General features: G+C 31.9%; 1 protein-coding gene across 7 annotated transcripts in view; it reads left to right on the plus strand.

Annotated features, from left to right (window-relative positions):
- The window catches only part of LOC132920293 (potassium voltage-gated channel protein eag), a 200632-nt gene that overhangs the window by 136911 nt on the left and 37104 nt on the right, over positions 1-26617 (plus strand). For 5 of the 7 annotated variants that reach the window (XM_060982559.1, XM_060982565.1, XM_060982562.1 and 2 more), the window contains 3 exons: positions 9078-9178; positions 9336-9468; positions 21539-21670. In XM_060982559.1, coding sequence (XP_060838542.1) covers positions 9078-9178; positions 9336-9468; positions 21539-21670 — 366 coding nt within the window. The remainder of the gene's footprint in view (positions 1-9077; positions 9179-9335; positions 9469-21538; positions 21671-26617) is intronic. The other 2 variants (XM_060982561.1, XM_060982563.1) reach the window with 1 other exon arrangement.

The raw sequence follows: 26617 nt of genomic DNA on the forward strand, positions 1-26617 counted from the left end.
TTGATTTTGATTTTACGTTGTGTAAGATTAATTACAATTAATCGTATGTTGATCCCAAAATACAGATGCGTATTTCTAAACAAACATTTTCTGAGCATTTGATATGAGTTCCACTGATACCATGATAAAAAAAAATAGAGCTACTACGTAATATTAATATGTAAACATTATTATCATATCGCGGGATTCGGTATATCTGTAGATTTTTCGATTCCTCGTTTCACTTGCTTTTGACGTAATACATCGAAAAAATTACCAGAGACAAAGGAAAAAAATAAGCATGTACAAAAATGCATGTGGGTATGAATATCAACAACAACAACGTCAAAAAAAAAACGCTGTTCCGATGAAAAGTTTGGAATAGCGTGAGAGCTCGTATTATATTATAGTTGTGCACTGGATTTGCATAATATATCTATGACGTAGTATAAAATGCATAGAACTTGAATATTATAAATAGGTCATTTTATGCAATAGTCATTTAACATATTATAACTAATATTATTATCAGTAATTTAAAAATATCTACGTCATCTGGTCGAGCAATACTGTTGTAATACGACCGTGATTTAATGTCATATTTCTTCGCATAATATATTATATCGGCTGGCGTGAGTTAATCAGTAACATGGATTTCGAAAGGATTATAATTAAGATAAAGCGTTTAGGACGCCGACTCGTCTGCGTGGAGTTACTATAGGGTCTATCGTTATTATAACAATATAATAAATTATTATTTAATGATAACATAGTGACATGCTTTTCGGACGATACTGAAAACTCTCAGAAACAAATAATAATAATTTACCAACACAGTGTTAGTGTGCAATGTACAACACAATATTATGATGACGATATTATTATAATAATATTATCGACTGGAATAATAATATAAAAGCGACGTGGTTTGGTCAAAAAGAGTTTCGCGAAGTCTATTATACTATATTCATATAAGAGCTCTCAGCCAGTCTTGGCACGGTTATCCGGTCGTGGATAAAATAATAAATTGTAATGTGAGATTTACTAGCATATATATTATAATAATATGTATAACGTTATAGTGTTAAGATAGCGTTAAAATACGACGCATAAGTGTACCCGAATTGCGTATACCATGCCACGTGTTACGAAAACCGTGTACAGAATTTATTTCGTGAATAATAAGAAAATCGTATTGTGATAAATCTAGAATGAATTAAGTGGATTTGCAAATATTTCAATTAATTTATTGATGTGGTAGCAAGATTAATCGATTAACTATTTTGATATTTGCATCATCAGTGCATCACATTTTAAAAAATTTGGTTTTAAAAAAACTGTTATTTACGTTATTTTAGTACAAAATCATTGAATTATTTCAGTACCATATTAAAACAAATAATAATAGAGTGTATTATATAATATTGTTATTGCTTGGATTGGTAAAATATTTTTATTAAAAATTTATAATTTTGTTGATGTTTTTACTGAGAAATTCGCACTCATTACTCGTTGGCGGTAGTCTGTATTATAAATTTAAATCCCTGATTACAAATTTACAATTTTTTATTATAATTTCGAATGGCAATAAAATATATTTAAATATATAAGTTAATTATCTAAATACTTTAAAATTTATTTTATGGACATTGGATAAAATATTTTCTAAGTAATACAAATATGGTGCATAATAATATAAAAATAATAAATAAAGTTGTTTTTAATATTCATTCGTTACCTATTCTATTAAATGTTCGCTATTTTTTAAAATAATTTTGTATTGTTTTATTGAGCATACCGGAACATTATTCTCTTAATTCACTAATTTTCCATCAAATTTTGATATATTATTAATTATTATCAATTTAATCATAATATTACGTTTAATATACGTTAAATCATCACTTTGTCCGATGTAAATTATTGGTCATAAATTTAAGTCGTACTAATCGAGATTAGGTCTAGTAAATCGGTGTTTGGTTACGATATTATAATAATAATATATACATACGTGTGAACATAATAATAATATTGTCATTCCAAATCTTTGGATGTCAGCGCGTGTGCAGCAATCGCGTTCGTGGGTCCTAGACAATAACGAAACGATTTCGGGACAGCCCGGCGACGGTGGCTGACTCCAAAATAATTATAAGAATGATTGATCGCAACGGATTTTGGACTATGGAAATGATATATCCTCTTCATTTACCACCCACACCAAGCACACAATGGAGTGGTATGATAATAATAATATATACGAAGAGCCCATTATGCTTTGGCCGTCATCGTCGCCGAAATAAATAATGGAGGATCCATTTCGTATACGTAAGGAAATCGCCGCCGTATAGAATTGCATTAAACAATAAAATTATTCTATACAAGCCATTGTCTAATGCTAATTTGCGACTTCGGCATTAAAATTAATATAAAATATATTATAATTCAATTGGACTGCTGTAAAACTTATTAAACAATCCATAAAAGTTCAATATATTAGATTATAAAATGTTTACATATATAAAAAATAAATACAGGATAAATAAATGATATAACTTTTCATTGATATTCGACACAATTAAGTTAAGATTATCTTATAAATTATTTTATTTTGCGGTTTTTCACTGGTTAGCATTACCAAATAAAGGCAATTTCTTCGGTGAAAAACAATATGTCTTGATAGAAAGTCGCATATATCGATCGAGTGGTGAATTACTTCGACGTGAGTCTTTCTAATACTACAGAAAAGAAAAAAAGTAGTTGATGAGCGCGTCACCTGTAACCCACCTGGAATTGATTAATCCACTTAAGTGGCGGATTGTGACTGCAGGCTAACGATCGATATACTTTCCGTTCATACGGTACTTGGAAAATAACAATTGTTGTTCGAGTTTTGTCACTTGAAAAACAGCGTATTGGAAAAAAAAAGTTGTAGCTTTAATAAGTGCCTTGAGAGACGCCGCTAAACGAAGAGTAATTCGGGAGACTACACCGGTGCTCGTAAATCATTCGGACGGATTGCAGTCCCAAACAACTAGCGCCGATAAAATGAACAGTTTTAAGAAGTAGATTTTAATTTTTCATCAGTTTTTATTTTTGTTGTTTTTATTATTTCTCAGTATCATCAATATCCGATATACGGCTAATTGAGAAGTCGCAAATACGAATTACGATAGGTATCTATATATTTTAGTACTTCGTAAAGCTATATATTGAACAAAATCGAAACAGCTTGATTGACATATTAATTAATAATATGTTGCGTGTACGTAACTTCTTCAAACAATAACGATTATTAAGAATACAAAAAAAAATAAATAGTTTATATTATTACTATATCCTGTAAGCGACTGATGTGGTATTTTAAAGATAATATTACTTATATTGTGAGCATTCGATCGCGTAAAACTTGCGGATGTCGAAAACGTTTTCGCAATATGTATATTCGACATAAACAATTCGTAAGTGGAAATTCATTTACTTTTAACCGAACACCATACTCTTCAGTATATTATTGTGAACGCAGTCAAATTTTTTGCTTTCGATACAATACTACATAATATTATTATTACGCAGAAATAATAGAAACACTTATGCGAAATATAATTAACACGCTTGTGTACATATTACGCCATTGAATAAATATTTGATATACGTAACTTTGAATAATTCATTGCCGTGGTTATAATAAATTCTATGTACTTACAACTGGCGTATTAATAAAAAAGTCAAACAAACAGACTCGTCGACTAACGGAACTCATCACAATGGGTATGCGCGACCGATTACATTAAAGTAAATAATAGGCGGTATTGTTGTCGTTCACGAAAACGCCACTATTATTTTCCGATTAGCGAAAAGAAAAATGCACGCCTGACCCCAACATATACATAATATTGTATCTATCCATTGTATAATCGAGGGGCTATCGTGTAACGATCTCATAATGCGTACTATAACATGACGTTCGCTTTGCAAAAGATAACGTATTAACTATTAAAATAATATTAACTGTAGAATTCTAATTATAATATTATCTATTGCTATAAATAGTCTACTATATTGATTTTAGCATGCTAAATTTTGTTTACTAACGAGCCTCATTACGCATACCGTATACATCAGAATTAATTTACAAATAATTATTGATAACCCACAATCTAATAAAATGTATAACAATAATAATAATATCATTACTAAATAAATTTAAAAATAAATACTTTATTATAATATACTCCAAATTATGGTATGAAGTAACTGCCGTATAAAAATCGATTCGACATCGACAGCGGTAATAACAACAAAATACGTTATATTCTATTGTTATTAAAAATAACGTTACTGTACAATTTTGTTTTTAACTAGGTACAATATGATAAAAAAATGTTTTCGCTTAATTCATTACAACGTCATGTTTGTTTCGTCCTCGATCCGTGGAATCAGGAATTATTATATTTTTAACGTTTTCTAGTTGTATAACAATATATATTCTTATCAAACGGTTATGTTTAATTTAAACGAATTAATCCAAACAGTTTTAAGATTAAAAGCATAACAATATTAATTATTAATAAAAAATACCTTTCAGTAGTTTTTTAAATATTTTTTCCGCTTGTATATTACGGAAAAACCCGATTAAATTTGGGAAAAAAAAACAATTAAAGACTATCGTATTTTGCTTTTTTATAATTATTATAATATTATGCGTTTCTCAGACCGAGTTCACCCCCAAACGTTTTTCCACCCCATGGCTAAACCCGGGCACGGATATACCGCAGCTGCACATCATAATGATATACGCGTCATACAATATGGATCGGCGTCATCCGCCCATATTAATAATATATCACGCACCTACGCGGTCGCTTCGACGGCCACCTGTGTCACGCGTACTCGAAAACACTACCACATAACAATATACATAATATTAAATACGATCCGTTCGTCGGTCCCCACACGATAATATTATCGTCGTAACTATATATATATATATATAGGTATATTATTATATGGATCGCGGTCATAAAGTATCGGCGTAACACCGAACGGCGGTCATCGGAGTTGACTGAAAAAATAAAAAATAAATATTTAACAGACTAAACGAAATCCTTTCTCGCGGCCAAAACCATATTATTATTATTATTATAATATTATTATGACGCCGCCGGCGAGGTGGTTTATTTCCCATTCATGGGTTCCGCGTGAAAATTGATCGGCGGCCACTGCTGTGTATATATATGTGAACAGGCACGCACTGTCACTTACTGCCGCCGCCGTGGCAGTATCGTCTGTACGCTGTTCGTTCGAAACAACCTATTAAGTGGCGGTAGGACGTTAAGGGGTGATGGGTGGGGGCTGGCTGTGGTGGCGGTGCATGCGGAGGGGCGGGCGAATGTTCGGCGGGGCGAGGGGACGGGGTGTAGACGGTCGATGGTGGTGGTGGTGGCGGCGGCGGGGCGAGCGAGTCTCACACAGATCAATAGCACCCGTTACACTTGGAGGGGGTCGGCGCGATGGCGGGGAAGGCAACACTCGGCCGGGGCGGTGAGAGAGTTTCCGTAAAGTCGTTTAATCCGTTCCGTAGAGTGCGCGCACACGCACCGGAATTTTTCGCGCGCGTATATATATACACACACACACACACGCACACATATATATATTTATATATGCGGGTCCTTTGCGGGCACCGTTCACGCGTGCTTTACACGCGGAAACGGAATTTTTTTTATTTATCTCGTTCCGTCCAAAACGTTTTTCCGCGATTATTTTTTTTCTCTTCAATTTTCCCGTTCTTTCGTTTCGTCTCTCGGAGGTCGCGCCACCGCCGTGACCTTTGTACATGGGAGCGCCGTTCGCGCACACACCGGTGTACGGTGGCGTAGCGGCGGCGGCGGCGGCGGCGGCAACGGCGGTCCACGACGACGGTTATTGACCCGCGCGCGTGCCTCCGCGTGACGTCATTCGGATTCTATACGACGTCACGGACCGTACACACGCTCCATCCCCGCGGTGTTCGCCGCCGCCATCCGTCGCACCCGGATCGCTCGCGCAACCCCCTGCCACCCCCTGACAACCACGACCCGACACCGCCTACACCGGTTGTATACGGGGTACGCCCAAAGTCGGTCGCCTCGTCGAATCCCGGTACAGTCGCCACTCGGCCGGTGTGCCACAAACGTTTAACGCGCCGAGTTTCACTGTGGGGCGTACACACAGCATCACCCGACCCCGGAGACGCCGATTTCGATTTTTACCCGAAATTCAACCACTCCACCACCACCACCTCCCCCACCCAACCCACTCGCAATCATATCGCTGACGGTCGCGACCAACGGTCTCTCTATACGTACGTGCGGCTCGGGGGTATATGGGGATGGATGAGACGATAGGCCCGAGATCGAGAAACCGACCGTCCGTCGCCTTTGCGCCCCCCCACCCCCCCCCCCCCCCCTGAAACCGTCTCGCTCGCGGACGAGTATCATCATCGTGTTGGTATTATACTTACTGTTATCGGGTGGCGTTTGTTGAGATAATACTCCGTTGTTGACCCCAATTACGAGTTTATTTGTATGTCCGACACACACACACACACACTCGCACACGCCGCCTTGTTGTTCTTTCGGTCCATCGATCGGCGACAAGAAAAGCACATATACACAGATATACTAATGAAAACAAATGCTCCTCGACGACGCGCTCATAAGCCACTCCGGAAAAGATTATCAAATTATTAATATACAAGGCGCTCGGCCCAACGCGAACACTACATCTGAGCACCGTAGTTGAATATTTTTTTAAGACTTGGTTTATTTTTTCATTTTAAAATAATAATAATAATATATTTTAGTCGGTCGTGACCCCATTAACGAATATTGTTATCGTATTATTTTTTCCTTAGGCGTTTTCAGATAGCCACCGTATTTTACAATAATATTATGTATATGTATTTGTAATATTGCGTTTCGATAAGATCACGTCTTTAATCGATGGTATTGTGGTCGATTAGTACGGCCCTAAATAAAACCCGAAGACTTATCGAGACTCGATAGTGACCGATTTTGGTTACTTTTTCTTTTGTCTTTCGTACCGATAAAGTGAAGTTTTTAAATGTTGAATATTATTATATTAGTTAAATTTTATTTAAAAATGTTAAAATTTAAGGCATTTTTTAACAGATAATATAATAAACAGAAACAAAATAAAAAACATAAAGACCGATCACAAGCTTATAAAAGCTAAATATTAATATTATTATTATTGTTATTATTATTATTTGGACCAAAGTACATGAATTATTTCAGTAACTACAAAATGTAATTTATACCTACGAAACACAACTCTACGCTATACGCATGCGTTCTCGCGATACGCACGAGCAAACTGAAAATTACCCATATTTAATTTTTTTTAAACGGATCCCTTTAGTAGGTACTAATAGTTATATCCGTTGACTAGCGGCGCGTCGTATAGGCGATTTCTATAGCTATATCCTGCTTTGTTGCAGAAAATAAACGAATAATTTAACATGTACATAATTCGTCGGTATTAAATCTCCCCAAAGATTTGACTATGATTGAAATGACGAAATCATGAGGCGCTTCAACCTCGACTAATAATGCAGTGGTGGGTGGTTATTATCTCTAACCTCATAATAGTATAATTGTTAGAAGAATATAACATCATATTATACACTTTAATATCGTGTGATACATTGTTCGCGTGTTTCTTGACGTTGAAACACTTTATAGAAACACATGAACTTGATACGAAACATATAGCATACGAAATATTTTACACGATAAGGGATATATTGGACTTTTGTGTTTACGTTGAGTGTTCAAATTTCTATACAAACCACAATAGATAATATTATGTTTAAATAAATTAATATTTATACATAGTATACATAATATTATTATGTACATAATATTTATATTTTATACTTGACATAATACACGTATTATACCTAAACATAAAATAAACACATATTGGTACTTTATTTTCGTATAATACGAGTGTTCATCTCAAGTTTCTAAACAGATATTGCGTATCTGATGTTTAGTTTCTTGTTATTTATTCATTACTAAAAAAAAAAAAAATTTAAATTAAATTGCTATAAAATGTACAGCTTCTTGCTATATCGTTATAATAATACATGACAAGGAATTATAACAACTTATTTTGTTATTTTCGCTAATATGTAATACGATTTACACATAATTAATTAACAAGTTTTAATCCTTGCTCCATTTGCAACCTGGAGAAGGGATTGGAATTTTTTTGTATATTATCTTCTTTATTATGGAGAGGACAGGCTCGTCGTTGTCGGTAGCTTAAACCAGAATAAATTAATAAGTAAGAGAAATAAACGCCATGTTATCTACTCGTTGTTTACTTAAATATTATATGAAAAACATTGTTTGGGTTTTATGCGAATAAAAATAAAAATAATTTGGATTGTATTACAATATTTTTGTTTAGTAAACACCATTCGCTACATAAAGGATTTTTATTTGAGTTAAAATGCCATTCTAAAACCATACCTTCTCTGGTATGCATTATAAATTTACATACAATTATGAAGAACACCCAATAAAAGTTTTTGGAGCAAAGAAAGTTAATTGTACAACACACTTTGACGTAATTTTGTCTCATAACTACATATTACAGATTCATAATAGTTATACTCACCGAGACGGTTTATGCTTTCACGTTAATATACCTGTTATATTTTGTACTCAACTGTAGTTCTAAAAGGATTAATGCAATTTCAAGGAGTTCACTTTTTAATACCGTTAAATTAATATGCGTTTGAATCATCTTTTGGTACGCCTTTCAAGAAAAAAAAACATAATATATACCTATCTAGTTATGCACGCTGCGCGAAGCGTATTACGGGATTAATTAATTATTGTTTATAGGTAGCTGTTAAATTCTAGAATGTATTATGATATTTCATTTTTATGATATAAAAATATGTATGTGCTAATATTTAATGTCGAACTAAAGAACAAAAAAAATACAAATTAGTCTGTTATGTAAATATACATTTTTAATTCAAATATTTGTAATTTTTAAAATGCGTATGTTTTCGCTTACAGCAGACAGCAGCTTCCTTTTGGCCAATGCTCAGATTGTCGACTTTCCGATCGTCTACTGCAACGAGTCGTTCTGCAAGATTTCCGGATACAATCGGGCGGAGGTGAGTATACCCACTATTTTACTCTCGCTGACTGGTAGCAATTTAATAACTATAACGGAGTGGATTTTTTCATTTGTTCACTTACGCTGTGCATATATCAATGAATACTAAATTTACAACTCGTTGGATTTTGTTTTTTCCCTGTCACCTTACATAGGTGATGCAAAAGTCATGCCGATGCTCGTTTATGTATGGCGATCTCACGGACAAGGAGACGATATGCAGAATAGACGAAGTGTTGGAGAGCCACTACAACGACCAGTTCGAAATCTTGCTCTACAAAAAGAACAGTGAGTGTCTACGCCGGCGTGTTGTGTTTTTAGATCCGATAAAACCGGCACGAACTGGTAACATAATGTTATAATAATGTGCAGTATGCCGGGTCTCCACGATTACCATAGATCCGACCACGACCACTGTCTTTGCAACCGGATTTTAATTACCGTCGATCGGTCACCAGAGAGTTAAAAAAAATAAATTAATATGATGTACATTTTAATGGCATAATGTTAATTACCCAACTAGTTTTCAAAACTCACGTTCTCGAGCATCGACATTTTACGGTGGTCCGTGATCGCCGTGGTGTTTGTTTTGTGATGCCATATTATATTTTTGGCTTGCGAAATTAACCCAGGCTGATTAATATAACATATATAGGTACAACGTATACACGCATATTATTTTACATAAACACAAAAAATAAATTGCATTATTATTCAAATGTGCATTGTGACTGAAAAAGCTCAAGCGCAGTTTATGTACCCGTTTGTTGACCACCAAAACCATTTTTCCCCACCAATACCACTGAAAACTAATTCAAAATACCTCGTTTAGTATAATAATAACGATATGCATATCAATATTATTGTCAGGGTGGTACAATTACTGCCTTTAACGAAACGCATGTCGTACAATATTAACAATAATGTATGCGAGTTAATAAATTATCACTTTTTAGACACTTTAATTGTTATTGCCAACGTATTAGTATGGATATTATCCGTCACGTATATTTGAAGATTTTTGTTTCCAATCATATTTATATATCTTCATACATGGATTTCACACCGCTATCACTCAAACATTGATTATATTCAGAATGATTTAACAATCATGATCATCCTCTTCTACCAATTTAATTATTTTATCATAAATGTATTCAAATTTTTATGTTTGGATTTTTTTAGTAGCTGTACTTAAAAACCATAATCTCAAATACTAAGGTTTAAATTCCGTTTCAGAATTATCATGTAATAATATTTACATCATATTTTCCAAAGAAAACTATATTTTGTTCTGTTAATATCTGTAAAACAAAGATATTTTGAATATTTTGATGTTTACCATATATTTAATGTATGTATACTTCGAATAAATATTATGTTAGATATTAGTCTATAAGTACTAATGATTATAGTTCTACATAAAATAAAACTATTAATTTTTAGTTGAGTACTTAGTATACATCACGGATAAACACGGTCAAATCATAAATTAAAAGTCTGTGATTTTAAGTAATCATATACGCCTTATTATCATCATAATGTTAGTACTTATAGTTAAATGACTCAAACAAAATTATTTTGGACTTCAATTTATGTGTGTAGGTACGTAAACAATTTTAAAAACATCGTCTCTTTAAAAAAAATAATAAAAAAGGATACTTATATGAAAAAAGACCTGTGGCTATGATTTTAATCACAAAAAACCACTTATAATGACACAAAAATATAGCACATCGTTTTATTTAAAACAAAAGTATAGGTACTTATAAGATGATGATATTAAGTACACTTTAAAGTTCCAATAATCTGAATTTGAACAAGTTTGTTGTTTAATAAAAATGGCGGTGAGCATGCTTTGTGAATACTGACAGGTTAAAGTTTCAAAAACTAATAATATAATCGACATCGATTGATGAATTAATAGAAATTATTTTTAATGTATAATTATTATTATGTTGTATACACGGTGAACCGGAAAGAGAAAATGTATGCCGTTCGCTGTTAAAATATGTCAACGAAACGAATCAATGATACAATATTATATTATTTTGTGTGAAACTTTGAGTAGATACTTATATTATGCACTCTGTTGTCGTAGTACTTCGGGTTGTCCGACATCATATCGAATAGTACTTTAACCCTACGCAATACCTATAGTTTTTATTGAAGCGTAATAATATTCATATAACTGCAAACAAACTGATGATTTACATGTAATAGAATATAATTTTGTTTTACATTCCCGCGTGTGTATTCACAGTCGCATTTGCCGGTTATATATCGTTGATTTTCCACGAATTCATTACGTTTGATCTATCAACAACAATCGCTCAGCTGTTAGTTTCAACACAAAGTACCACACATTCCTACCAATCACCGTAATATCATAAACTCGTATTCGTATGTGAAAATATGTCATGTGACCAAAAAATTTATAAATTCTGAAATTTCAGTTTGACGTTTTTCTATGACCTTTTCTCTCTTTTTCTGGCATTTATTGAAAACGAGTTATTTATTTAAAGGATTTTCGATATGCGGTTACGTCGCATTCGGAAACAATAATAATTATTATTATTTAATATAAAATAAGCGACAGACGCAGTTTCATCACTTAACTCGAATAATATTGCTACAATATATTTCCTTTGGTTATTCTGTTTAATATAAACACACAAATACATTTTAATGCCATTAATGATTTTCACAACCAGTGATGTTTATTTTTTTCCACCATTTTAAAAGCATGTATATATATATTATATATCTACTAGCTGTTTATGAACACATTCGTGTTCCTCAAACTTTTGGTGAATTTTCTGAAAACGCTATATAAATATAGTATATATGTATGCGTCTACTCCGTTAACAACTAATATTGTTACGTCTGCCACACAAAAATATATTTTCATACCAAGTCCCAATGGGACCGACTTTCTGCACTGATGAACCGTAAATCAACGAAAATTTAATATCTTGCCAAAACCTTGAAACAAGGTCATCATCACATAATATAAAATAAGAACATTTTTCTTCTTATCGCAGTATATAGTCGGAATTCGCGTTACCTTGAAATAATATATAGTGTGTATGCGTATATATATATACACGTGTCTTATCCGCCTAATAGTCCAATAAAATAAAAATAAATACAAACTATTACTACGCGCATAATACGCTGGTTTAAATAAAGTTGTTTTTATCGTTTTAATTCTTGAACATAGTATAAGGAAAACGAAAGACAAATAACATTAATTTTTTATATTTGCGTGTTCATGGCGTACATAACAAACGTTATATTATTATAATAATATTATTATACACGAAATACATCCTGTAACCACCGCATACCTATTAACTTTTGTCTGTTTTATTATCCAGTAAAACAATGGTGTTTACAACATCCCGGTTAATAAAAAAAAAAAAAGCATTTTACTCCGTTTTTGAAAACCTCGTTTGCATAGTAATAAAAACGATTTACAGTGTTCAATAAAACGAAAATTAAATTATTTTTGGACGTATATACAGGGTTGGCCGGGAGGTCAGATATATTTTATGTATTGGGCATATTATTATTATATACTATGGCGGGTATCATTAAAATAACATATTATCTCGTCATTACCACTCCCTCGATGTCGTGACATTTAGAATCAAAACTGCTGCATGGTTTCAAGAACAGCAGCCGTTGACAACCATTTTTGACATTGATATGTCCACGGTAGCTCCCAGCATTGTCAGTGAAGTCGATGAATAGTGATCGGGTGGTAGGCGTTGAGGGGTTGCCGTCCCAAAGAGGTCGAAGTAGTGCAGAGATGAAACAGGTGATGGAATAACGGAGCGAAGTTTTCACCAAAGGGTTCGGTACAAGTCACTTAACCAAATTGAAAAGTTTCCAAACTTAGTCGGCGACGGTGACGACAACTATGGGACAGCGCGCGCGCTCGTGCGTATGTGTGTGCGAAAGTCATGCACACATATATATTTTTTTTCACGAACACCGTCGCTTTCGTTGTGAAGTGGACCTCTTTGTGACGATGCCAAAAAAAAAAAAAGAAAAGAAAGGGGCGATTTCGAAAAGATTCGATTCTTAAATCACACCCCGATGACCCTATTCGTTCGCACTCCGCGGACCTAATTTCCCGGACACAATGCGAGCGGCGTCCCATTGTCGAAACGGATATCCTCTTCCGGTCACGCTCGCGTATAGCGGCATTACCGACTCTGCTCAAATCTAACGAAAAATAAATGTCGTCACCGTCGAAACGATTTTTTTTCTTTTCGTTTGGTCACCGTTATCTACATCTCGTGTGTCAATATTAATTAATTACGTCGGGGTTTTCAAAAGACCGCTATACGTCCATGAATTTATTACGTGAATTATCGCATTAATAGCAATATTATCAACCGGGTAAACGATTTTAATACGGTATATAGATAATAATATATAGTATGCATAATATGCCGCAGTAGGTATCAATATTCAATTTTTTTTTTCAATTCGCACTAATCTTTCATCGTATAATAGTAATATATACATTTATCAACACAAACCAGCGTAAAAATAAAAATAATAAAACGCTGGAATCTTTGCATTCGAGGCATTGACACGCGGTGGTGTATTGAGTCAGTAAAAAAAATCATTGAAAAAATAACGATTTATAATAAAGTTTATGTGCATATTATTATTATGACGCACTTTCATGACGATACGTATATTATATTATTCCCTAGAAAGTTGGGTATAAGTTTTGCGAATGAGTGAAAGACACAATATTGCAATGTTTCATACATCATAATATATTTATATACAAAGTAATCTAGTACGCTTGGCAACCCCCTCTATAATATCAGATTCATAACAGTTCTAATTTTTGGAATTCTTAAGAACTCATACTCGTAAAGCGTATTTTCAAACACTTAGATATTTTCTGGACTTTAAAAAGTAAGTGTTCTTTTGAAAAACTTATTGTTTGACATGGAAATTATTTTAAATATGCAACAACGCTCTTTTATTTTATTTTTTATCAGTTCCTATATAGTGGCATTATCCGTTGCCCTGATAAACGTAGGTAAAATGCATTACCTATTAATTATTATGCTAAACAAAATTGTTTTTAAATTCCCTATAGTTTATAAGACATGTTTATGATTCTAGTGGCGCAATTAAGAGAGATCAGAGGGCGTGGGTAAACTCAGTCCCGTAGTCTAGTTCGCTTAGGGGGGCCGAAGTAGTTCAATGTTTTTCTTTTAATAATTGTTAACGATAAATTAAAATTTTTTTTTTTAAATAATTAAAAATTATTATACAACAATATTGAATTAATAAAACATAAAATAATATTAGTAAGATGAATGCATTCTTTCTCCTTCAGATCCCCTATAAAGTGCCATGATGAGAGAGGGGGGGAAGTGATACAAATTTTGCTTTCGAGCCCAAATTTCGCAGTTACGCCACTGTATGATTTAATGTCTTATCCAAAAAGTTATGGGTGTATAATAATATGATTTATACAAAAAATTCTTTTTCAACTGTAGATTACAAAGGAGATAGTATTTTTGGAAATTGTTACGTACCTGAGTTAAAACTAAAACTAGTAGTTTAATGTTTCTTAAATAATATGTATATTACGATGATGTTCTTGGTAATCATATTTGGAAAATATGATGATTTGAAAAATATAGAAAACGACATTTATCTATTGGCATTTTTTTATTTATTTTAACAATTATATAAATAATTAAAACTTTATTTAACACTGAATTTATTTTAAACAATATCTTTGCACATAATATTTTGTAATGAAAAATATTTTGTTATTCAGACAAAGCTATAATTCATGAACCTTTCAACAGTTTTATTTATTAACTTATTAAAATTATATTATATTAACTTTAATCATTTATTTAACATTGGGGTTTAAATAATTTTATTTTATGTTAATTCTTTAATAAATTATGAAACTATAATTGTAACTTAAAGTCTATAATTTTTTAAAAAGGAATTTACTGTAATAATTTGTAAATAACTATGTTTGTTACATTTATATTGATGTACCTATTATTTATACAATAAGTGTGAAGGTGGATAGATGTTTGTTTTTGAATAATATTAGAATAATGGACAATATGCAGTATTTATAATAATATATATTTTTCTAAAGTTTAAGACTCAATGCAATTTTTCCGTATTGTAAATGCTTTTTAATATACAATTTTAATGTCCATTTTTTTTTCTATTTTTCAATATTTTAAATCGAAAATTATTTCCTTAAATAATGAATTATAACAATATTCAAATTACTGAATAAAAAATACTCAATAAATGTTAAACTTTTATTTCATTATTAAATTATTAACACATCGTATTAATAACTTTACAGAATATATCCTATTTATAACTATTATAATATATATTCCTAACAATAAGAATTTTCCGGGAATATTAATTGCGAAAAACTATTCGTATGCACAATACATACACAACACTGTATTGACGGAGATTAATATTTATATAATTTTATTATTATTATTATTATATTATGTAAATGTGAGCTCGCATTCTTATACTTCTTGCTGTTATTTAGTCAGTTTCCAATGGTTTTAATCGTAAAAATATTAAAATATTTCCAAGTACGGCACGCGTTTCATGGTTTTGGATGTAATAATTATTACGTCAAAATGGTCCTCCAGAAAACAAATAGACATAAATGACCCACCTCTCCCCTTTCTTCTTACCAACACAACCAATCTGCGTGCGTGTTCAAATGAATTTCAAACAAACTTCGTGCCTTTCTCGTACCAGGACCTTGCCTCATCAAACTAACTTGTCCACCTTCATTCCCTCGTCTCCGCCTTCACACATAGTATTTAGTCAGACAATTAAAGCCCACACTATATTTTAATTTATGCACGTTTTCTGCAAGCATTGGTAGAAGGCTTCCTTCGTACGAGTAAACTGAAAATATAGTTTACATTAGTTCGCAGTGCGCGCAAGTGCACATGGTGTTTAACTTAGGTATGATGAGTGGAACTCTCAAGAACCTTGTAGTTCAAGAAATTCGACGAAAATAATCTAATTTTAAATTACTCAAACAGTCCAAACTAAACTATATTCAAAATTATCGCGAGTGCAACAACTGAATCATATTTTAACACACAATAACGACGAAGACTGATTAAATGTGATGATTTCAATTTTAACTGTATCTACATTTTTTTCTCGTTCTAATTAATTTATTTTAAATCACGTATGTAATGACAGATTCATTAGATATTTTAAATTTGTATTTAAAATGAAAATGGATTTTGTTTCAACTGGCATTCTACACATTTAGAACAGCTCAAAGAACACATTTTGACTGAAGTTCAACGCATTCCCAAAACTTTTTCGTTTTAATAATTAAATTCATTGAGACATGGACGTTTCACCCGATCAAAATCGATATGTTGACCTTCGCAAAAAAAAAATTAAACACATGATTCATAGGGCAAAGACGATCGCAAAACCATTTCGTATACATGAAAAACAAGACCTTTAATATTATTATGCAAGACGGCTAATAGAGTGATGCTCAAAACTAAAAACTCGTTGATAGATCAGTGGCTGGATGCAGATCACATCCCTTATAATAGCCACTTGGAGCGTATAAATTTTATTGTTCACTCCAATATTTGATGGGTCATGTGGTTTATATAAAATCCGTGTGTGGAGCGTAAAAATCGCACGTGGTCGATAATTAAATCATCTTGTATAGTTAATTATCGTTGATGTACTCTCCGATCCTGCTTCGCTCCACCCGGCGGAAAATTAATACACATTATCGTACGCGAACATGCATTATATATGGGGTTGTTTTCCAAAGTCTACATCTACGTAGTTTCATATAAATTTTTTTTTCCATTCCACCCCAAATCAATATTCACCACATATCGCATATATATATATATATATATATATATATATATTATTGTACTACATATTATACATTATATTATTATTATATGTATACACCGATTCGTTCGTTATTCGTTACACGATGACCCCGGGGTCTTTACAAGCATCGAATACTATAGCGACAATATTCTGAGAAAAATATTGCTGGACCACTGATTAATTATTGTAATTATTACCAATCGTCGGTAAATACAATCATTTTTACTTAATATACTATAGTCTATAATCATATACTATATTATACGTGTACAGAAAATAATTATTATCTATTTGCGTTGTATATTATAGAATTTTGAATGTGTATTCAATAAGTTGTATCTCAAAATAAAAACCAAATGGGCAAGTTGCGCCCGGCATATTTGTGACATTTGTATAGTGTTAACCCTTGGGTTCTGCATTCCTAATCAAATTAGTCTATGATCATACCGGTTTTTACAAAATATAATTTAATTTTTAATTTTAATACTTGGTTGACGTTTGTAGGTGGCATAACACGTCGTTAGTTTCATGCATTTTATTTTCACCGTTTATTTTAACAACACAGTATTATATTATAATAGTACAATTAAATATTTCACATAATTTACCTATTACAGTCGAATAATATTTCTCTACACATCGGCCTTTTTAAAAATCCCAAATACCTATGCCACCGGTATGCAATAGCGTATAATATTATATGCGGATGGTTGCTAAATTTTCATCGGATTCCTCGCAGTCTACAATTTGTACAAAAATATTTTATTATTTATTAATAATAACATACCTGTGCAGTGTGCACATTGAAAAGAAATAATAAATCGTAATATATTCATGCATGCAATATTATAATATGTTACATTTAATAGAAAATAAATTCAAACATCATACGCTGTTAAAATATGTGTTATATATGTGTGTGTTACGTGTTGTATCTATATAATAGAATTATAATATTATGTATTATTTGTTGTGTCATTGTCGTTGCGTTATATTACAATATGATACGCAACGATTTTCTATTGTGCAAAAAAATTAACAGAAGTTATTATTTGTTTTAAATATGTACCAACCCAGATCTGCCAGAAGGTATGTTGGCTTTAAGACCAAGCAGGTACCGTAGAATGAACGGTTTAATCATTTCTTTAATTTAATATAATATATTTTTTTTTATTATTATTTTAATTTATTATTATTATTTTTTTTATTTTTTTTTTAATGTATATAAATAATCCTTTACATAATATTTTCTTGCTCAGTATTTGCGATAAGCTCCCGGCGTAATTAATTAGGCATTTGTCATTATATATATATGTATATATATATTATATATATCCATATACATAGAAACCCGCGAGAATAATATATTTATTCGCTTTTAATTTAAAAACACCCTCAGAAGCCACAGGCGGACGCCATTTTGAACTACACCTTGTAGCCGATTGTTTTAACAGCATTATATGCACGATGACAATATATATATATTCCATATTTTCTTATTTGTTATTATTTTGTATTGTTATACTTATAATATTATAATATATAATAATATGCAGTGTGATCATTTTTTCTAGTTCACTAAATGTCTTGGTTGGGTCCATACTATTTTGTCAAGCAATGGGGTAATTGCATATACAAACATTTATTTTAAAATAATTTACTTTCTCAGCATGAGTATGCACAGTTATACTTATAATAATAAAAATATCAATAACCAATAGGTATCTACTTTTGAAAAAAAGTATTTAATAGGCCTATTTTTTTTCTAAATAATAATTATTTTATAATTATTAAGAAAAATTTAAATCATACAAACATATTAATAAATTGAAGTAGCCTATAATAAACATATTTAATGATTTAATTTTAAATGGCTTTCATTCAGTCAATTTTGATTAAAGACTCATTTATGTAAAATCAATAGTGACTTAAAAATTATAATACCTATCAAGATGTTAAAATAAAGTTTTATAGCAAATACGTGTTCTGAAAGATTTAATCATTTTTCATGTTCCTATACATGTGCACTAGCTACAAACTGCTCCTTATTCAATTCAATCAGGTCTAGGCATTTGGTAAAAATATATTTAATTATAATTGTAAAAATAATCACATTGTGCCTATTCATTTATGTTATTGTTATGGTTTATATATTATATTGTCATTATATTATTATATTATTATTATTGTTTTATTATTATTATTATTATTATTATTATTTTTAACGTTCATGCGTACCTGTAAAGCCAAGCACGCCGACAAATGTAATGGCAACGTACAATGCGGTCGAACAACGCAATTGTACATATACAAATGTATATTATATAACTATTATTCGTAGGTCCGTATATATTATATTATATGCGTTCGAAAAGCTATAGTAGCCTATGGTCTAAGATCGTGTATTATTATTATTATTATTTTGATTAGGTGAATATTTAAACCATAAATATATATATACAGTGTAATTCATCAGGCATGACCACGATTTATTCATACGCTGATTTTTTTGAATTCTTAAGTTTACTTTAAGATTATATTTTAAAATACTTTCATATTTATTTTGATGCAATTTATGGAGTGATTTTTTGGCTATACAAACTTATTTTATTTCAAATGAAAACCACTGTTTTTTGCTGAACATTGTGGAGAAGATACGGTTTTTTTTAAATGACGATTAGTTTTTGAGTTATTAAACTTTAGGTAGAATGATAGATCATGATAATAGGCTCAGAAGTTTTGAGGAGTTTCGACCATGAAGATTTTAGATTTATGGAACTTAATTAATATTAATTGTATATTTACTAAAATTGTCCAAGTGTATTAAGTACAAGAATAAATATTACGTAATAAATTTTATATTTTATGTAAAACCATTATTAAGGACTGTTGTCTTTTAATAGGTACCTACATAAAGTTTAATAACCCAGAAACTACTCGTTCGAATTTCGATTAAAGATGCATCAATATTTTCGAAAAACTCATCTGTAACGATTTACGTACGGGTTATTTAATTATAAAACAAAATTGAAACGCTACTAGAAATTACATAAGTGGTATAAAAATTAGAATTATTTAAAAGTATAATTTTTAAGCATGATTAAAATATTATTTTAGAAATTTAAAAAAATCATCAATAAGGGTTAATATGGGATGAGCATGTTTGATTAATTACTCTGTATATCTTAAAATGTACATTGCATATTATTATTATTGTTTATACTACTATCATTCCGAATTTATTTATTTTTTTTTATTATATTTTTAGAAAAATTAACTATTAACCGCTTGTATTTAATCCGTGCGCCGCCGCCAATGGTCGGACGTACTAATAACGACAATAATAATGTTATAATTTTATAATAGCTTGGCGGTACCTCTTATTATTTCGATATTACTAAACTCGTTTATTATTATTATTATTATTATTATTGATATTATTTATTGTTCTTGATTAAAAACCATCACCGTTATAAATTGTCGCTTGGTGAGTGGATTATTTCTCACGTGAAGACCGTAGTTATTCCATTATTGTTAATTATTATTATTATATTATATACGAAACAGAATACTTACTATACATAGATAGCTTTTAAACCGCTTCTTACACCTCGACAGTTATATACAAGTACAAGTGTATGGAGTAACATAATATATTATATTAGAAACGCTTATACGTATGTATAATTATCATTACGTGAGAGTTGTCTGAAAAATGTCCACGGATTTGTCAGATGATAGCGGGTAAACGACTCTGTCCCGTCGATATACAAAAACGGGGCTTTGATTGTTGTCATCAAGTTACGGGGTATTAGTATTATGAAATACGATGGATACGATTTTACGATTTCGACGATGTGACAAATTTGTGGAGATTTTTCGGACACGTGTGTAATGTTGTTATATTGTTATAAATATTATTGAACGCGTAACGATTGGCCGTTATATGAAACAGCCTTCAGACGGCCTTATTGAGGCTGGGTATAATAATTAGACATAAGTTGAAATAACCAATATAATAATTAACTTTTCCAAAAAGTAGATTCTTAAATTTATGTCGGTTGGATACACAGTATCCGACATTTTTTTGGTAGTTTTTTTTCCATTTGAAAATACTTGTTACAATATCTGCAAAAACATATTGTATAAAGAAAAAAAAAACACGTCGACGTGGTGAAAAGTATTGGTCGTCTCCGATAGAGTTTCAACAGTTTCAACTGATTTTAATTATATAACAAACGAGACAATACTACCTTAAGCATAGTGCGTCGACGATTCGATAATATTATAATAGATAGATTATGATATTATGATATCGTCGTCGTGGGAAACGGCGAACACGCTTTTGGCCACGTCGAACGGCACGAAAACCACGTCCTGCCTGCGATCATATATAACCGTTTTTAAAATGATATTTGTTAGAGACACCGTTATGGCTGCTGATGCAAATAGCTCCGATCAAGAACGAGAGGGATCTCGTCGTGTTGTTCCTGCTCACGTTCAGGGACATCACGGCACTCAAGCAACCCATCGAGTCGGAGGACTCCAAAGGCGGTAAGTTTTGAAAAATGAATTTCGTTCAATCGACATAACGACTCTGCACACACACATGCGTACACACACACACAAACAAAATATATTACACTTTTATCGTATTATTATAACATGATTATTTATTCAATCACACGTTTACACTTGACCGACGAACGGGCGGGATTAACGCGCGGTCGGGAAAATACACAAACCTTTGCGTCATCTGTTTCTAAACGCGCGCGTGTGTGCACGTATCGATGGATGTACATAATAATAATAATATACTGAAATGTCAGTCGAGAGACAATCGATGGGCATATACGCGTGAACCGTCCGTCCGTAATTCAACCGGTCGGAATTAAATTACCAATAGTATTGACTTTGCTCCGAGGCGCGGCGGTGGCATTCGAACGGCGAGTTTACTTAGGATCAATCAAAAAATAAATAAACAAATAAAAAACCGAAATGACGACAAACGAATCGAACAATTCGCGGTAGAGTGCCGAGGGGTGGTAGCGTGGTGGTCAGCTGCACGGGAGAAGAACATTTTTTTCGCTATACTCCGACTTGTTAAACACAAGCCCGTGCCCAATACCAACGCTCTACATCGTCCACCCGGCCGTTTGCTCCTCGCCAATATTAACGCGTGTGGCCCCAGTCGTGTATCGCATGGGACTGACGATATTATATTAAAATATTAAAACAATTCGTACGTCGATGTAGCGCGCAATGTAATCGATACCGTGCGCATTATAAGCCCGTTCATTCCGAGCGAGACGCTCTTGTGCATAGGTGCGTATAATTATAGGTACAAATAGTGAGAAACTACCTGAATAAGCTTTCCTGACTCAATACCTATATTTTTGCTTCGATCCCCTCTCCAATAATTGCAATATTTTTATAAATACAATATTACTATTATATTATAGGAAAGACAACCCAACAATTATCTATTATCTTATTATTATAATAATTGAATTCCTATTTTTTTTTCTTTTAAGACTAAAATAAATTAATATACGATGTTTATATAGTTATTGCAAATTATGTAATACTCACTCAGCGAAAATATTTTTTAGAGGTTTTATGATTTCAGAAAAGCGTCATTAGAGTCCGATTGCTTCAGCCCAAATCCTAAACACTATTTGCGCCTATGAAGGTACACTGTAGACAAATTCCTGTTTAACTGCATAGACACATTTTGCTCGTCATTCGTTTAATTCGTTTAACGCGCGCGATATTAATTCACCAGCGAATGCCGCCGCCTAGACCGCGTGTACGCCAAACGGTTTATCGAAAAGTCTATCTCAACAGCGTCTTTCCGACTTCCGTATCACTACACCGATCACAACAGACATCACCAAATTAATAATACAAGATTTGACGTATAGTGTTAATCTTTTACCCTCTCTCCATAACGATACACCCGTGTGGTTCGTTTTAGTCAAACGGGAGTTTGACTTCAACGAATCAAACGGACATCCACAGCTATTGCATTTTTCGTTTTATTTACCTATTTATTTTGTTATTATCATTACTGTCATTGTTATTATTGTCGTTCTACATAATATGCATATACAATACAACTACAGTGTGTGTTCGTAGGTCGTAGAGTAATAATAACATGTTTTCGGTGGATTTATATTCAGTTTACGACGATAATATTATAATATTATTGATTTGTGCAAGTTTTTATATTATTATGTTTGATGTGTGTTTGAGTTGCATGGACAATTATTATACACCAGATATGTTAAGACATTATCATACTTCGTAAATTGTATACCTAACATACTTTGCGTATGTATCGTTATAATACACACATACTGTGATCGGTATACACAAAGTTCAACAGAAAGAACATGCATTTTTTCATAAGCTCGCCATGTGATTAATTGCATTCATATCAATAATAATATTATGTTTAACACACAACTATGAACATATTATTATTAATAGGGCGCTCTATTCATTATACTTATTAAAAAGAAATAAATACATTGATTGGAACAAAATTCGGTTACATGGTGAGCTAATATTACATTGAACGTTTCTTTCTGACTCACATTTCTCTGCGCATAACACTCTATTTACCTGCCTACCTACATACCCATCTATCTATCTATATCTATCTATCTATCTATCTATCTATCTATCTATTTATTTAACTATTTAATTGTCTACATTGACTTTAATGTTATACTTTATACATTGTATAAGCTGAGCTGAATAGTTATTGCACCTGGGCCCCAATCACCGAAAAACTTACTGTTAATAACAGTAAATTATTTCCATTTACTTTATATAATACCGTATACACATGGTGATTACTATAAAGATCACACTTTTTTATGCAAACATTATTGTAAAATATAATATAATAATATTATAAAATATAATAAGGTATACACATTTTCAAAATTATAATACATCGATATGTGGTACAAAGTTTTTAAAATGTAATATTTACAATCATTATTTCTATCAATTCGTAATCAAAGAATTGCCATTAAAATAATAGTGAATCATAAATTTAAAACTATATTGAATATTCAAAAAATAATACATTTATTTAGCCAAACATTAAATTACCTTAGGATCAAAATAATAATCCGTTTCAACTAAAAATTTAATCAAACATTAAGCAATATATATTTCTTTTTATACAATATTTATTTAATGCTTACCTACGCAATTATTTAGAAATATGGAAAGTATATTAATATTTACTCGAGTGTACAAAATCTGAGAAAAAAAAATTACATAATATTATATTAAATTAGAATTATTTGTATATACATACAAAAATTATAATTTGGTTCTCAAATGTCCTGTATAATACAAAAATTCTCCTTTTTTTAGAGTTCTGCAGGTTTTCTTGTAATAATTAAAAAAAAAAAAAATGTCCAGTGTTTTAAAACGTCCCTTATAATTCATTAATTTCTTGTAATTCCTTTTAATCCCTATGTTTACTATAAAACAGTAGTAATGATAAATTGTTCATTTTACTATAATAGACTTTAAAATTGTTTTATTTTTCCTCGAGAAATAAATGTTTATCAATTAATGTTAAAACCCAATAGTTATGCATTGCCTACATATTGTAAATAAATTGTTAGGTATTATTCAGTAATATAATTAGTTAGAGGTTAGTAACAGATTAGCTGGAACGAGTGGAACGTTAGAATAAGTTAATAACTAAAATATTAATTAGTATAGAAAAATTGTTTTGGTTATTTAATAGGTGTGTTGTTTATAATGTTGAATATTTTTTTTTTTTTACTAGAAGAGAGGTTGATCCATAATGTGATATTTGAATAGATGAAAATCCAAATTCGTATTGTATTTGTATTTATAAATTTGAGTACCCTAAACGATATATAATTATAATCAATGATATGGGACTCGATAGTGATTTTACTGCCATTTTTAATCAATAAATGTCACCACCTTTAACATCTAAAGTCACCGTCGTTATGAATGACGATCATTTAAAGAGTAATTGTATACGTATAACATAACTTGCACAGGAGAGCGTGAAAACAATATATGACCAAAATCACTAATTTTTTAGTAACAAAAAAATAATTCTCTAATTTCTAATGACTTTTTCATTTATCAGAGATAATTAAAGATGAAAATGATAAAATCAAGTAGTACTTGATAATAAAAAATACGTGGAATATTTATTTTTCTACAAAATGGCATGATAATGAAACATCGCCGTGCACCGCCCATATCGTATTCTCGTGGTTACGTCGTCATCGTCCGACCGAAATCCCGAGTCCGACATTTATTTCTTAATAAATACCCCGAGTGGCGCTCGTATTTTGAGAACAGAAACGCAATAGTTAATATAATTTTGTGATAAACACCTGTGAGCATATATAGTTGCCCCTGATTAAGGATTAAGATGATGTTCGCGGCTTTTATTCTACGGCGTATGATCGTCCCATTTTCGCGGCTCTCCGCGGTCACGTATTGTAATACGCATGACACGTACGCTATTATAATAATATAATAAAATATTACAATGCCATTAATGTCATCGTCATCGTTGTTGTTACAGCTCGTTGTGAACAGCGGTTGAATTCGCGACCCTTTCCGCGTGTTTCGTGTTCTCGACACTCTCCCGATTCGCACCACTTGGTCAGGTCGTTTAGAGATCTCTATCCCCGTCACTCGCAGTAATGCAGTGTTTACCTGCACAAACGAACGCATGTTTTTTTTTTCGGCTAGTTTTCGTTTCTGCGCTTATTGTCGGTCGGTTTTAATTCGTAAGCGCGAAATATTTTTTAAATATTAAAACTGCCGCCGTCGTGCTCGACTAAGTACGTTTGTGGTACCGGACAAACGTGCGCATCCGTATGACGGGTCTCTGACACACAGCCGCAGAGAGGGCGACAAAAAATAACCTTAAGGGACTAAAAAACAATGCATGTTTTGTTTTACGACGTTTTCGAGTTTATGGCGGTGTGCTATTATTATAGTATCGTGTTAAAGTACCGAAATGGATTTACCACGACGGCTATGACAAAATCGTAATGTTCGGTGTGCGCTACGTTTTCAAGCGGACTTAGATGTTCGTCCTGTCGAGTTTTTGGCATAGACGCCTCGTGGACGCCCATGTATATTATAATAAAAACCACACATAGCATTATTCGTACAAACATTGAGGTGGACGACAATTTCATTACAACAATAATTATAATAATACCAGCGCCACTACGGTGTATACAATATTATTTAAAACCTGTATAACTGTTATGTTATAGTTATGTTACAGAACCATTGTGACCCATTCTTTTCAATTTGTTACGTCAAAAAAATCGTTATAATGTTTTATAAAATACCACGTGGAAATATAATGCACATATCCATATATTTATTCGTAATATTATGTTTTACACGAATCTTCAGCTCTATTGGAAAAAGCCTTTGCAACAAAGACTTTTTTGACGATGCTTA

Source organism: Rhopalosiphum padi, chromosome 2 (genome assembly GCF_020882245.1).
Source record: "Rhopalosiphum padi isolate XX-2018 chromosome 2, ASM2088224v1, whole genome shotgun sequence".
NCBI classification, from domain to species: domain Eukaryota; kingdom Metazoa; phylum Arthropoda; class Insecta; order Hemiptera; family Aphididae; genus Rhopalosiphum; species Rhopalosiphum padi.